The sequence below is a fragment of the Leopardus geoffroyi genome, chromosome E3 (genome assembly GCF_018350155.1).
Source record: "Leopardus geoffroyi isolate Oge1 chromosome E3, O.geoffroyi_Oge1_pat1.0, whole genome shotgun sequence".
In the NCBI taxonomy this organism is placed as follows: Eukaryota; Metazoa; Chordata; class Mammalia; order Carnivora; family Felidae; genus Leopardus; species Leopardus geoffroyi.
Window position 1 is genome coordinate 3,962,057 of NC_059340.1, and position 14,706 is coordinate 3,976,762.

Sequence of the window (14,706 nt, forward strand, 5' to 3'; positions counted from 1 at the left end):
GGTGAACGGCGGCACGGGACCCGGAAGCATTTGGGCTTTGACGCCTTGGTGGTCAGGTCAGGGAAAAAGGCGGCATCCCACCCATTTGCATGGCAGGGGCGGGGGGGCAGCTTGCCCCTGCCTGCAGGGACTCAGAGTTGGGACCTGGGGGCTGCGTGTTCTGGGCCGAAGTCCTAGCCGTGCAGCCGATCCGTGTGATGTGAACCACTTCCTGTACCGTTTGGTGCCTTAGTTTCCCCCAAGGAGTGGAGCTGGTCCGCTCTTTCATGCAGGTCCCTTGGAGGAGGGTTGGGGCAGGGGAGCTGGCTTTCCGAGGGGCTGTGCTCCAGCCCTGCAGCCTCCGGGACCCACCCGCTGGGCCCAGTGGGCAGCCGTCACTCTGGGAACCCGGTGGGCGTCCTGGGCAGCTGTGGGGAGAGCCGAGACCCCAGGCGATACCACAGGGACCGCCAGGTGGCGCCAGTTCACTGTTCCTCCTGTTGTGTGACTCCGTTTCTCTGAAGCGGGAGAACCATCAGAACCTTTCCTCTGGTGGGTGGTTGGGCAGGTACCCGTGCGGTCAGGCTGAAAGTTCACCTCAGGGCAGGAGTGGGTAGCAGCACCAGGAGCAGGGCCCAGCCTCCCCCCAGGCCTCCACACCTGCTCAGGGCCACTCAGACCCTCAGCGTCGTCCTCGTTCTGTGGTCTTCAGGTAGGGGTGTGGCCGGGAGTGCTCATCTTGGCATTTTCAAGGAAGAAACAGGCGGCGCAAGCCCTCTAGCCTCTCACCGGCCAAGAGAACTTTCCGCCCTGATGGACACGTTCTGTATCCCAGCCACCCCACGGTAGCCACTGGCCACTTCTGGCTGTTGACCACTGGAAATGCAGCCGGGGCAACCAAGAAACTTTTCATTTCCCTTCATTTCAATTAGCGTGGATGTAAACAGCCCCATGTGCCCAGTGGCCGTTGTACAGGGGGACACCCAGCTCGCGGCCCTGAAAGGTCAGCACCGCCACCCAGCACCCTGCGCCCACCCCCACGGCCCTTGAAATGAACCACTCCAGACAACGGTATTTCTCCGATTATAGCTTTTTCTTTTTTCCTTTTTTTATGAAAAAGATCACACAGAATTCGCCAACAAACAAAATTCCAAAAGAAACTTAAAAAAAAAAACAAAACAAAAACCAGTAATTCCCCCAAAAAACAAAACCGAAGTCTGGCTTTTCCTTCCCTTAAGATTGTCTGGACGAGGCCTCCCGTCCCCCTGGAAGGCGCGGGGGCTGGTAAGTGCTTTCCGGGGCCGGGGCCGAGCCGCGGGAGCAGGGTCACTGCGCCCTGCCGGCCCCCTCCCTCCCTCCCTCCCTCGGCCTCTGCTCTCCCTAACCGCTTCTCCATTCTGGGGGCGAGTACAGTACACCTGGGCCGGGCAGGGTGGGCAGGTGGGGTGTGCTTGGGACAAAGGGGGGGGCGTGAAGCTGGGTGCTAGACACAATCTAATAGGAAATAAAAAATAATATTCTGCACGTCAGAATGTTTGCTTTTTTTTTTTTATAATTTCATAGCTATTTTTTTCACAGTTTTAAAAAGTTTATATTTATATATATTTATATATATTTATCTTTATATATATAATTAAAAAGTGGACTCCATTTAAAGGCGTATGATACAGGGGCGAGGAGAGTCTCTTGGTACAATAAAACTGTACAGGTGACCCACTACCGCTGCCCTCTGGGCTGGCCGAGGCCTGGGCAGGAGGGCCGGGGGTGGCCGGGACGAGGATGTCAGCACCATTGGGGTTGTCTGTAGTGTGAGGGGCTGGACCAGGAGGAGGGGCCCTCAGGGCAGCCCCCCCACCCCCCGCCTGGCACCTGGCTGTCTTGCCCCGTCCAGGCCGTCCTGAGTGGGCGGAGGCCGGGCCCCCCCGGCCCGGTGCCCAGAGCAGGCCTGGCCTGATTGGTGAGGCTGGCGGGCATCGGGCCCCCCACCCCCCGTCTCACGGCGGGAGGCTCGGAGTGGGCTCCGTGCCGAGGGAGGGGTCTGGCACGAGGAGCCGGACCCACGAGCAGCGGGAACCCCAGAACGCATGTCAGTTCGGTTCCCTGGAAACCCCCTCCCTGCCGGGCCTCGGACGAAGGCGCCTGGGGGTGGGGGGAGGGGGCTGGCCTGGCCAAGTGCTTACAAGGTGCTGGAGGGGAGCCCCTGAGGGGGGCCCGGCAGAGCCATACCCTGATAGCTGAGAGGAACCCCGTCTTGGGGGGCACCGAGGGGGTCGTGAAGGGGGCCGGAGACATGTGCACATGTGCGCACACACGTGCATGCATACGGGCACACACATGTACACACTCACGCACGCCAGGGCATCCCAGGGCACACTTGCATGCACGCAGCCCCCGAGACGTGGCAGTGATGGCGAGGGGCCCCCGACGGGCCGGCCCTCGGGGCCCGAGGCAGCGGGCAGGGCGCGGGCGCTCAGCAGAGCACAGGCACGCCGTCGGTGGAGAAGATCATGCCGGTGGTGGGCTCGTAGGTGCCCGCGAGGTAGTACAGGCCCTCGCTGTCCTGGTACTTCTTGGTCTTGAGCATCTGCTCGTACTGCTCCAGGCCCACCACCAGGCACTTGTGCGACACGGTCTGCACATCGTTCTCGTCCACGTGCGAGGACTGGTACAGGGCACGCTGCGGGCGTGGCAGGCGGGCTCAGGGCAGGTGGCCCGGGAAGACAGGGAAGACGCCCTCCCCCCATCCAGGACCCACAGGATCAGGGAAAGCACCGAGGACCAAGACAGAGAGAGATGCCCCCCCCAGGGAGGCGGAGAGACAGAGGCTGGGATTCCGAGACCAAGAGGGAGCCGGAGTGGGAGCCCTGAAGGATTAGGGCCCAGAAGCGACGGGGGAGACCGAGCGCGGCAAACATGGGGCTCAGGGTCGGACGTGGGGTGGGGGGTCGGAGGCCCAGCCCCCACCGGGCTGCATGCAGAGGGTTTGAGGCAGCCCGCCCTCCAGCCCACACCCCCTACCTCCATGAAGTCCTTCCTCTGGCTGGAGGCCCGCAGCGCCGCGGGGAGGCCGCGGCCGGACTTCTGGTCCCAGTGCTGTGTGTGTGTGACAAACACGGGGCGGCGGTGAGCCCGGCCCCAGAGCCGAGCACCCCGGCCTCAGCCTCGGGGCGGGTGGGGCCACTGCTCCCCGGCGTGACGCGCACGGCCCCGGCCTCACCTGGCCCTCATGGAGGCGCTTGCCCGGGCTGGTCTCCTCGGGGTGGTAGAACCACTTGACGCGGACCACCATGTTGCTGCCCCAGGACTCCCACATGCTCTGGATGCGACCGATGTAGGGCAGGTTGGGGCGGCCGGCCGACAGGAACACGGCGCAGTCCCCGATGCGGATCATTTCCTTGCCGCGCACGATGGCCTTGTAGAACAGCTTGCGGGCCTTGCCCTTCATGCCGCGGCGCTGTGGGATACGCGTGTCAGGGAGGCCCGGGCCGGTCCCCAAACCCTGGGGCTCTGCAGAGGGTGGGGTGGGAGGGAGGAGGCCCCTTGCTTGCTCTAACTGGGGGGGACCCCTTCCCCTCTCCATGCTGGGTGTCCAAGAGGGGCTTTACCGACACCAAGGACCTCAGCTAAGAGGGACCTCCAGGACCGTCTGGGTGGCTCAGTCGGTTAAGCTCAAGTCACGATCTCCCCCCCCCCCCCCCATTAATGGGTTCGAGCCCCGTGTCGGGCTCTGTGCTGAGAGCTCAGAACCTGGAGCCTGCTTCGGATTCTGTGACTCTCTCTCTGCCCGCCCCCTCCCTCAAAAGAAAAGCATTAAAAAAACAAAAAATCTTCGGGACCTGCACCGCCCCGTCCTGGAGTAGTGCGGGCACACGCCTGGCAGAGCCGCACCTGCGGTCCACGGGGCTCGCGGTGGCCGTGCCCTGGGCCCAGCAGCCCCCTGCGGCCTGGCGGTTTCTAGACAGTGCCGGTGGGGGACAGGACAGGGAAGCCCGGGGGCTCGCAGCTTGGCCTCTGGACAGAGGGCATGGCTCCACCCCCCACAGCTGGCACACGCCATTCGGGCCCCGGGGCCACAGGGCACTTGCTGCACAGCCTCGTTCTACGTCCCTGCAGGCAGCATGGGGCTGGGAGTCGGCCACCTAAGTGGCCTGAACCAGGGGCGACGGAGTAGGGGACGTGGGCTGAGGGCTGTCACGGGGACGGTGCCAGACCCCAGGGGAAGCCCCTGAAGTCCGTCCGGGGCCCGCAGGAGCCAGCACCAGACTCGCATGTGCCAGGCCCATCGCGTGCAGGGCTTTTCTTAGTCACTCGACAAACATTTCCTGAAGCCTGCTCAGTGCCCCGGCCTGGGCCAGCATGGGGACAGACACGTGGGTTCGGAGGAGGGAAGAGACCTGCCTGTCATCAGGACCCCAAACCCATCAGAGCCCCAGGCAGCTCTGGGGCCTGTCACTGTCCCTAGGGCCAAACCTCCAGGACCCAGGCCTCTGCAAAGCTCTGCCCTCTGGTGACCCGGCGTATCCTCTCTTCAAACCAAGATCTAAAATCACTTTGCCATTTTCATATCGGCTGCCAGGTGACTCAAAGCCAATTTGCCCAAACAGGAGAAAACTACGTGCCAATTTCCAACTTCCTCCAACAAGCGCTTTTTCCACTTAATTCACTGGATCCCTGGTGGTGATGGATTTTCAGAGGTCCTTGTCACTGATTTCTGCTATGTCCTGTGAACTGCTCAAATGCTTTTCACTTTTCAGCTCAAGGCTGAAAATAAATTCGAGGTGAGGAGGACGGCTAAGATTTCTACACCAACTCCTCTTTGGCCACCGTGACATGCCCGGCCCCCGCCGGCTACTCCCTTCTCACAGAGCCGCCTCACTCCATATGGTCCCCCCGGGGGGCTGATCCCGCCCTTGCAGTGAGCACAGGACTCGGTGTGGACACCCTGAACGTCCTGCCCTCCCGCTGGTATCATGACTGGCTCAGAAGCGGGCTCGGCACACAAGCTGAGAGTGTTCTATCAGCTGTAGCTTGAGCCCCTTGCAAAAAGATACTTCCTCTCCAGTGCCACTTCCGAGCCGGGAGCCACTGAGGCTGCTTGCTGCCAGGAGGGAAGGGCTGTCTGAGCAGGAGACCAGCGCAAAGGCAGGAAGGGGAAACGGAAGCCTGGACCGTGGACCCACAGGGAGGTCTGAAGACAGCCCTTCAAACCCCTGGGCTCCAGCTGTACCTGAAGCCTGGAATTTTCTGTTAAAGTGGCCACTAAGCTCCGCCCCGTGCTGCGTCCGCTGCAGCAGTAAGAACCTTGGCATTACTAGTAAATCTGCAAGTGGCAGATGCTAAAACATGGAACGAGTCGGTCACGGTGAAGGCGAGACGGCAAGGATGTGCCGCCTTCAGCTCAGAAGCTGTCACTCCTCAATACGTCCCAATAAAGCACCTGCTGGGATCAGAGCTCCGGGGGGCCTGGTCAGGAGAGTCAGGGAAGGTTCTACATGTTCAACTCTGCCGTCCCCGGCGGTGGCCCTGCTGAGAGAGGAGCTCTCATCCGGGGCCAGCAATCCACGTGGGCTTAACGTCAGACAACCTATGCCCCGCAGCGTCAGAGACGCAGGCTGTCTGCCCCAGGTTCAAGTTAGTGCCTCAAAAGCAGGGACGCCCTCAGGAGAGTGGGTGCCGACTGCTTCCAGATGCCCTGCTCTGCACCCCCATTCTGAGGAGCCCTCTGGGGGACTCTAACTGCCCCTGGTGTCACTGGCACAGGGGGCCCCAAAAAACACGAAGATGGAAACCCCCGAGCTGGGGTCTTCAGAGCTCCCCCCAATTTTTCCGGCCTCGTTGAACCCAGGGAGCTAACACAACACGAATACACCAGCAGCTTCCCGAGGTCCCGAGAGGTGCACGGTCAGACGCCCCCCCCCCCCCCCAAGCTCATCACTGTCGACCCCCAATTCCCCACACCTGCCCTGGCGGGAAGCGGCTCTGGAAAGGGAACAGACCCGGGGGGCATCACGCCAAGCCCACCTCAGGTGTGGCCTCAGGGGGCCTGGGCCAGGGAGACAGGCACCGCGGGCGAACCTGTGAGCCGTACCCGTGGACGAGGGGCACGGGGTGGACCGGTGACCACGGGGCTATTCCCCACCTGCACGCGGGAGCCTCACGGTGCCTGTGCGCGCGCACAGGTACGTGTGTGGTGCGCGGCCGCGGGTGCACACGGGTGAGCTGGCAGGGCTCCTTCTGGAGAACCGTCCTGTCTACAGAGGTGGCCACGGGACCCAACCAGAACCTTCTCCCTTTGGCTAGCTTGTGGGTGAGGGGGCACCCGAGCCAGCCAGGCAGGGAGACCGCCCCAGCCCTCCGCTGCCATCAGAGGGGAGCAAGTGCCTCTTGCCGGGGTCACCACACGGTCAGCCCGAGGCCTGGAGCCCTCGTGCCGCTACACACGACGCCCCCACCGAGACAGGCTGTGGGGCCACGGGGTTCTGAGACCCCCGGTGGGGCGACCGGGCGCCTGCCGGAGGGGCCGGCATCCGTCCCCGCGTGTTCTCTCGCCGGGCCCGAGACCGAGGGCGGCGCTGCTCCGCGGAGGAGCCGGCTTCGAGCCGGCAGAGGGGGCGCGCTCGGGCGCCCCGAGACTCGGGCGACCCGGGTATGAGACGGGGTCCCCCACCTCACCCCAACCCGCCCCGTGGGGGGCCCGGAGGAAGGGGGGGGCACGCGGGGGGGCCGGCCCGCCGGAGAACACCACGTCCGGACCCTCCGCCTTCCGCTACCTGGGTGGGCTTGCCGAACCACTTCCAGAGCTGCCGCGCGGGCAGGAAGGCGGCGATCTTGGGCCGGTTCTCCACGGACGGCAGGCGCTGCCGCTTGGCCAGCTCCTTGGTGGTGGGGAGGTGGACGCCCTCCCTCTTCTTGGGTCGGCTCTTGGCCGCGGCCTGAGCCTTGGGCTGCAGAGGCTGCGCGGGCTGCGGCGGGGGCGCCTGGGGCGGGGGCGCCGGGGCCTTCTTGCCCGGGGAGGGGGCAGAGGAGCGAGCCTTGCCCGCCTGCTTGGGCGCCTTGCCGGGCAGGGCCGGCGGCGCCGAGGGGCCGGCCGCGGCGGGAGGCGCTGCCTCGTCGTCTGAGCTGCAGGAAGAATCGTCCGTGGTGGAGGAGGAGGAGGACGAGGACGAGGAGGACGAGGAAGACGAGGAGGAGGAGGAGGACGAGGAGGAGGAGGAGGACGAGGAGGAGGAGGAGGACGAGGAGGAGGACGACGAGGACGAGGAGGAGGACGAGGAGGAAGAGGACGAGGACGAGGAGGACGACGACGAGGACGAGGAGGACGACGCCCTGGAGCTGGAGGCGCTACAGTTCCGGCCGCCGCCGCCGCCCTGGCCCTCCTCCTCCCCCTCGGTCTCTGAGCTGCTGCTGCTGCTGCCACTGTCGCTGCTGCTACCGCCGCTCTCCGACTCCTCGGCCCCGTCCTGCTCCGCCTGGCCCTTGTCCGGGCTCTTGGGCTCACCCGAGTCCTCGAACTCGAGCCCGGCCCCGGGCTCCTGGGTCAGGTCGCCGTCCCCGGACTTGGGCCGGGCGGCCTTGGGCTCGCCGCTGCCTGTGGCCGGCGGGTAGCCGCCCAGGCCCAGGAGGCCCTTGGGCTCCTGCCAGCCCCCGGCTCCGGGGTCATCCCGCAGAAGCAGGGCCTCTTTGGCCTTCTTGCTTTTGGGCGACGTCACACCCTCGTGGTCCAGCTTGACGAGCGGCTCGGCCTCCTCCCCGGGCCTCCGGGCGCCCTTGGCGGCCGCCTCTTCCGCGGCCCGGGCCTTCTTGGGCTTGGGGCGGGTGGCGGGCATGGCGATGGGCATGGCGACGAGGGGGGTGGGGGCCAGGACCGCAGCGGGGGCCGGCAGCTCCCCAAAGGGCTCAGGAGCCGGGCAGCTGGTGAAGGTGGACGGGGCGGGGCTGGCCTGCGGGGCCGCCGGGCGAGCCTTGGGGGCTTTGGCTCGCTTGTCCGCGGGTTCTGGGGGGCTCTTCTTGGAGCCTGGGGTGCTGATGGGCTCCAGGGCCAACGGGGTACTGGGGACCTCCTCTGTCGGGCCCCCCTCTTCCAGGACGGCGGCTCTGTCTAGAAGAGAGAAGGAACAAGCTTATGTGAGGTCAGGGCAGCGAGGGGCTTCCCGAGCCCAAAAGCCCGGTTTCTGCGCTGGCCCTGCTGCTTCCTCTGCGATGACCGGGTGCTGGGCCTGGACGCTGCCCGCTCTGGGCCCAGGATGAGTGACTCTCACATCGCTGTCATCCCACGTGTGGTGACCCCCAAGCGGTCCTTGGCAGCCTCGGCTCTTAGCACCTCTCTCTGGATTCTGGCGTGAACAACTCGGCTGCCCAGGAGTCAGCTCTGCCCAAGGCAGATGAACGCTGACTCCCTGAGCCTCCGTGTCCCACTCTATCAAAGGGTCCGAGGGGCCCTGCAGCTGAGTTCCCACAGAGGGGGGGCGCAGTCTCTGTGCGCAGACCCCACGGCATCCCGCGTCCGCAGCAAGTCCCCCCCCATGCCTGCACCTGCCCCTGTGCCTCGGCTGAGGCAGAGCTGGGGCTAACGTACCACTCTTGGCTTTGGTGCTGGGTTTCCGCCCACGCCCTCGTGCCTTGGTGCCCGGCTCCTCGGACCCCGGCGTGCCCCCGTCTTTGCTGTCCCCGGTGTCTTTGCTGGTCTTCCGGCTGCGGCGCTTGGCACTTGGCACCAGGAGGGCTGGGGACGGCTCCGCACCTGCGGGAGAGGGACACGGTGGCTCAGGCCTGGGTCTCTGCTCTCCCAGCCACCAGAGCATCATCCATCGCGGGGGACAGGGACCGGAAGGCCCTGCGGCTGAATCCGCTCGGCCTGCCTGGAGGGGCTGTGCAGCTGGAGAGGGGGGATGCCCAAAACCACAGACCCCCGGAGGTCCAAGTCCTGGCTCTGCCTCTAACTAGATGTAGGACCCCAGGAAGAGTCATTTCCCTCCTTGACGCTGAGCTTCGTATTGGTCAGTCACGGGGGATGGGATCTCTGGATGCGCAGGACGAAGCCAGGAACTCCGTGCTCTCGTGGACATGTGAAGCCTGGAACCATCGGGAACGGTGCCTGACCAGCCTCGACGGCCTGGACTGCTCGGGACGCAGACCTGGGGAGCCCGGGAGCCCCTCCCCCAAGCCACTGTGGGAGCCCCACCCGTGGCTCCTGCCATTTCCATCCCACGGGTGCAAACGGTCGGAATGGTGGCCAGAGCCCAGGGCTGGGCCCACAGGGGAGCCGGTGTGGACGTGGGGGTCACCCCTGCCAGGGCAACAGGACCACCACTCACACTGGATCTTATAGTCGGGAGGCAGAAGGCGGATGTGGGAGAGGGGGATCCTCCCCGTGTCCCCGTCATCGAACTCCACTGTGATCAGGTCCCCGTCGTCCTCGAGGCCTAGCAAGCCTGTTGGCAGAGGGGCAGGGTCAAGGACGCCAGCGGACCCCCGCTCTCCGGTGCCCACAAGGGCAAAAGGGGAGCAGAAACCAGCCGGTGAGCAGCTCTGGACCTGGGATGTGTAGCGGCACGTATCCAGTGGTACAGAATGTGAGTCTTAGAGTCTTGTGGTCCAGCAGGAGCACCGGCACCTGCCATTCCACTGAGCGTGTGTCCTGACTCACTCCCAAGACCCTCCCGAGAGCACAGGGAAGCAAGAGCAGGGGCGGAAAGCCTGCAGGCCGGACCTGGTGGGTCAGTGGCCGACTGCGGGAGCGGGGCATTTCCCAGACCACCACCTGCACGGTGAAGGGCTTCCCCTGCTGCTGGGGGCCTGGGAGGGGGCCTGCTTCACAAGGGAGCCCTGCCAGGCTCGGGCCCAAGAGGCGCCAAGTGCCTCTGTAGGCAGGGGTCAGGGGACCCCAACACCGGACAGGCTGAGGGTTTACAAACGCCCGGGGCACAGGAGAGTTTGGTGGGTCCCCAGACCCCAAGGACTGTCTGCCGGCCGGTGGCAGGAAGCCATGGGTAATGGGGACCAGGGGTCGCCACAAAACGTGCCTGTCGATGCACAGGCCTTCCAATCTGCTTAGTACAGACCACCTGACCCGAGAGGCCAGCCTCTCAACGAGACAGACACGGACCAGAGAGCTCAGGGGGCTGAAGAGCACAGAACCCCCGAAGAGACGACAAGGGCAAGTCAGGAGAAAAGGGAGCTGCAGAAACCCAAACGTGGAAACAGTCCTTTCTCCGCGAAGTTTACGAAAAGAGAACACAGATACCAGCAAATGTGGTAAGAAACAAAATCAGATAAAAACAAGAAGACGGGACACAAAAAGTTGGGGGAAAAAAAAACATGCAGAGAATAAGAAAAAACTCTAGGAATTTCTTACACGACAGCAGGAATTTCAAAACTTCAGTAGATGGAAGGGCCAGAAGGTCGGGGTTAGTTGAGGAAACCTCCCGAGAGGTTGAACAAAAAGGTGAAGAAACAGACGATAGGAATAAAGATAACAGGCACTGCAGGCCAGCACGCGGTCCCAGGGAGGGCGGCAGGGGACAGGGAGTGGCTCCGGGAGAGCCACACACGGAGTTTCCAGAACAAAGGAAATTTGCTGCACAAAGCCCTCAGGCCCCAAACACCCAGCAACACACACACAGAGACACTCAGAGACACATACACAGACACACATCAGACACACACACACACACAGATACACACAAACACATAGACACACACAGCCGTGCATAGAGACATGGACAAAAACAGACATACACAAAGACAGACGCACACATATTCACACACGTACAGACACACACAAACCCACATGAAATTCCAGATCTAGGAATAACGAGAACACCCTCAAAGTTTCCAGAGAGAAAGCAGGGCTCCTACAGAGATGTAGTTTTAACAATGACATCGAATTTAGACAACGTCGACAGCCAGATAAAGACGGAAGGCACAGTGACTGTGAAAATTATTTCCAACCTTGACTTTATCCCCAGCTCAACTATCTTTCAAGAACATGCCAAAATAAAGCGATCTCAAGCATGCATGTACTAGAGGGATTTACCTCCTAGGATCCTCTCTCAGAAAGCTACAGAAAGATTCTCCATGGAAACGAGGGAACGGAACAAGGAAGAGAAAGACGCGGATGAAACACAGGAGCTGGAGAAATGGAATTCTGAGTGATCCCCAGGGGACGGACCAAGAGTGACCCTGCCATGGTCTCTCTGGGGCAGGGGGGCGGGGGAGACTTCCTGCCCGGCATCCGTGTTCCACCTCCTGGGTGGGTGTGGATGTCGGGCCGCAGCGGGTACACTGTATCTGCCACCTGGCTGTCGGTCTGAAGAACGAACATCCAGAGCTCAGCTCCTGGAAACGTCAGTTTTGCACCGTGTGAGGATCTGTGGTTTCTGTCCAACACCTGCAGCTTCTGGGGCACCTGTTATTTATGTCAGCCTTGCTTCCCATCTCTTACTCGGCTAACAACACCCCGGTTTTCCTGGGGTGGCCACCGTCTCCTCTCCCGGGTCACAAGTGGAATCAGAAAGCCAACCTCACTTGCTGGTGTCGGGAACGAGCACGTGACCCAGGCTCAAGGACGAGACTCACAGCAGCCGACGAAATCCACGTGACCCAAGCCAGTTTCGGGGGCCCCGTCCTACGTGTCCCCACATGGGAAATGAGAGCAATTCCCCCCACGGCAGGATCCGTTAATCTGGCACAACACCGTCCCCGAGGAGCTGGGTGTGAAGCCGGCGCAGCCAAAAGCGGACCGAGGGCCTGAGCGCCGGGCCGGCCCTGCTGGAAGCCACGCGAGGAAATGGGGGGATGAGGGGGAGGATCTGGGCCGGGGGGGGGGGGGGGGATGCCGAGGATGCCTCACCTCGGACCACGGTGCCCGGGTAGAGGCAGCGGTACTGCTGGCTCCAGTAGGCCGCGATCCTGGTCCCTTGTGGCAAGAAGCGCGTGGAGGCCGGCCTCACGTCGTTGATCTGCGAGGGCGAAGGATTGAGCAACCAGGGGTGACAGGGAACAGCCCGGCCCCCAACCGCCCGGTGGCCCCGCCTCCCCTGCCCCCCTCACCGCCTCCTGCAGCAGCTGCTCCAGACAGTAGATGTGGGGCCGGTTCCCACGCTCGCCCTCCACCACCACACGGTATCTGCAAGGCCACGGCAGGCGCGGTGTGAGGTGACGGAGACGGCAGCCCCTCCCGGAGGAACCCTGCCCCTCAACCACCGGCCCCAGCGGCGCCAGCTCTGCCTCCCAGACCGCTCGATGGCACGTCAGAGCCTGGGGAGCTGCTGGCGTGCGGTCTGAACCTGGGGCGAGGCTCTCCCCTTCTGGGCCTCGGTTTCCTCATCTTTACAGCTAGGGGGTTCAGATCCAAGAGAGGCCAGCACAGACCGGCTGGCCACGCCCACTGGGGCCTCCCTCAGCGGGCACCGTTCACCTGGTTCTAGGGAGAAGCAGTCGCAGCTCAGAGAAGCAAAGCAACCCGCCCATAGAGGCCCAGCAAGGCCCCCTGGACCCTGGACTGGGGGAGGGTCCGCAGGCTCTGAGGCCGGTGCCGCCCCCGCCCAGGCCCCCACTCACATGTCTGGCGAGTGCACTGTCTGCACGTGCCCGGCATACAGCAGCTTATCATCCATGGGGATAAGCACACGTAAGCCGTCTTTCAGCTCGTCCTTGTCGATGACGCAGGAGCGCGGGGCTGCAGGGGGACACGCAGGGAGGCAGGGCTGGAGCCAGGGGGCAGCCGAGAGACCCTCCTTCCGCGCCCAGTGCCTCCCTTCCCCCAGGCCTGCCGGGTGGCAGGGATGCCCCCCTGCAGGGACATGTGGGGGGGCCGTGCGCAGCCCCTCGCCTCCTGGCCCAGGCCCCTGCAGAGATCCCAGGCAGGTGTGAACCAAGTGTGATCACCTACACAAGCCACCCCTCCTCCACCCAAAGACCACCACCCTTGGGGCCTGGGCTTGAGGCCCCAGCTCATCAGCCCGTCCACCGCTGCCTCTCCCACCAGACCTCCAGGACTTTCCACTGGTGTTTTCTCTTCCTGGAATGCTATGTGTCGTGGTGGAAACCAATCCCCGCCTTGGCCAAACTTCCAGGCCAGGCTCTCCGCGTTCCTCACCTGTCCTCAGCTGAAAGCTGCCTCTCCCCCCCGGCTTAGAGGCCACCCCCTCCGGAGCCCCCACACCAGATGTTCCCCATTTTCCTTTTCCACACTGACCACACTGCTCTGGATTCCAGGGCTCCCTCCTCCTGCCCTGTGAGACCTTGAATCCGGCCCCACCCTGTCATGACCCACACGGCTCTCTGGCTGGCCCGCTGGTTTCTTCATTCCTGCCTGCACGCACACCCCTGCCACAGCCTCACCGTGGGCAGAGTGGACACCCACCCCTTGTCGCTGAGTGTGGCCATGAGACTTCCTCCGGCCAATGGCACAAGGGTGGGAGTGATCAAATACTGATTCTGAATCTAGGCCTCCAGAGGTCTGGTCAGCTCCCACTTTCCCTCGTGAGCCTCTGGCAGTACGGCCCCAGGAAAAGCACGCCCCGGCTCACCCACAGGCCCAGGGGGTGAACGGCCCCGGAGTGGAGCTGACCCTGCGTCTGTGGACCTCCAGCTGTCCTGCTGTTGTGGCAACAAGCCCAGGCGAGGTCAGCCCGGCTGCCTTACAGACCGCTGAGACCCATAATGGATACCTACTACCAGCTACCACTGGGTAACTCTTTGTTACACGGCAACAGCTGACTGATACACTCCCAATCAGGTGATTAAGTTCCCCAGCCCTGCACATCCTCTTGTTCCACACCCGCCCCACCCAATTCACATCCTCAGTCTCTCCTCAGAGCTCCACACCCCTGGGTCCAGGTGCCAAGTGTATGTCATTTACCCGGATGTTCTCCAGGCACCCCAGACTCCAGCCAGCAAAGTGTGGCATGTGATCTCTCCCTACTCCCCCTACACGCCCACCCCACCACCACCCATACTCACTCGTTCTGGTCTGCTCACACAGCCCCTCTCTCCCTCGCGACGTGCTCAAACCCACCCCATATCCCTCCATGCTGCCCCTGCCACCATCGCTCACCGGATCCCCACAAGGGCCTCCCTACCTGGACTCCTGTCCCCCTCAGGGCCACCCCCAAGTCATTCTATACAAAGCAGTCAGAAAGCACTTTCCAAAACCAGTCCGACTGTCCTCATCTACTTCCAGCCGGGGACAGCTTCTTATTTTCATTAGGGCAAACTGTGACCACAGCCCAGAGATGGGGCCGTCTGCCTCTCCCTCCTCCCCCCACCCAGCTTACTAAGCCAGAGCCAAGCCGGCCTCTCTCGGTTTACCACAGATACCATGCCCCCACCCAACCTCAGGGCCCCTGCACATGCCCACTCCCTGGGGTAGCTCAGCCCCTGCCCACTGCTTCCCCAGGGGGACCTCCAACCACCCCCCCACACGCTTTGGGCCTGAGCCGACAGGGCATCGAGGGCACTTACCTGGAGTCAGTGGCCGCTCCGCAGCCCCACCACGTGGCAGGTGCTCATCCTCAGAGAAGCTCGAGTCCTGATTGGGCTCAAAGTCCTCCTCTGCAGCCATGCTCTCCATTAGCTTGCTCACGGCTCCCCCCTTCCCCCGGTTCTGGGGACAGAGCACAGCAGACCCACGGCTCGGGGCACGCCGTGCAAGTCCCGCTGCTTAGGACCCTCCCTGGAAACCCCGGAGTCTCTGTCAGGCTGCAGGGGCATCTGCCACGTGAG

General features: G+C 63.3%; 1 protein-coding gene across 1 annotated transcript in view; it reads right to left on the reverse strand.

Annotated features, from left to right (window-relative positions):
* Positions 1-1,599: 1,599 nt before the first annotated feature.
* Positions 1,600-14,706, reverse strand: part of TNRC18 (trinucleotide repeat containing 18) — an 83,066-nt gene continuing 69,959 nt past the window's right edge. Inside the window, exons 21-30 of the mRNA XM_045462445.1 lie at positions 14,446-14,587; positions 12,541-12,658; positions 12,031-12,106; positions 11,831-11,939; positions 9,294-9,410; positions 8,555-8,719; positions 6,750-8,077; positions 3,197-3,433; positions 2,998-3,072; positions 1,600-2,656 (exon numbers count right to left, since the gene is read on the reverse strand). Of these exons, the coding sequence (XP_045318401.1) occupies positions 2,450-2,656; positions 2,998-3,072; positions 3,197-3,433; positions 6,750-8,077; positions 8,555-8,719; positions 9,294-9,410; positions 11,831-11,939; positions 12,031-12,106; positions 12,541-12,658; positions 14,446-14,587 (2,574 nt within the window). The 3' untranslated portion in view covers positions 1,600-2,449. The remainder of the gene's footprint in view (positions 2,657-2,997; positions 3,073-3,196; positions 3,434-6,749; positions 8,078-8,554; positions 8,720-9,293; positions 9,411-11,830; positions 11,940-12,030; positions 12,107-12,540; positions 12,659-14,445; positions 14,588-14,706) is intronic.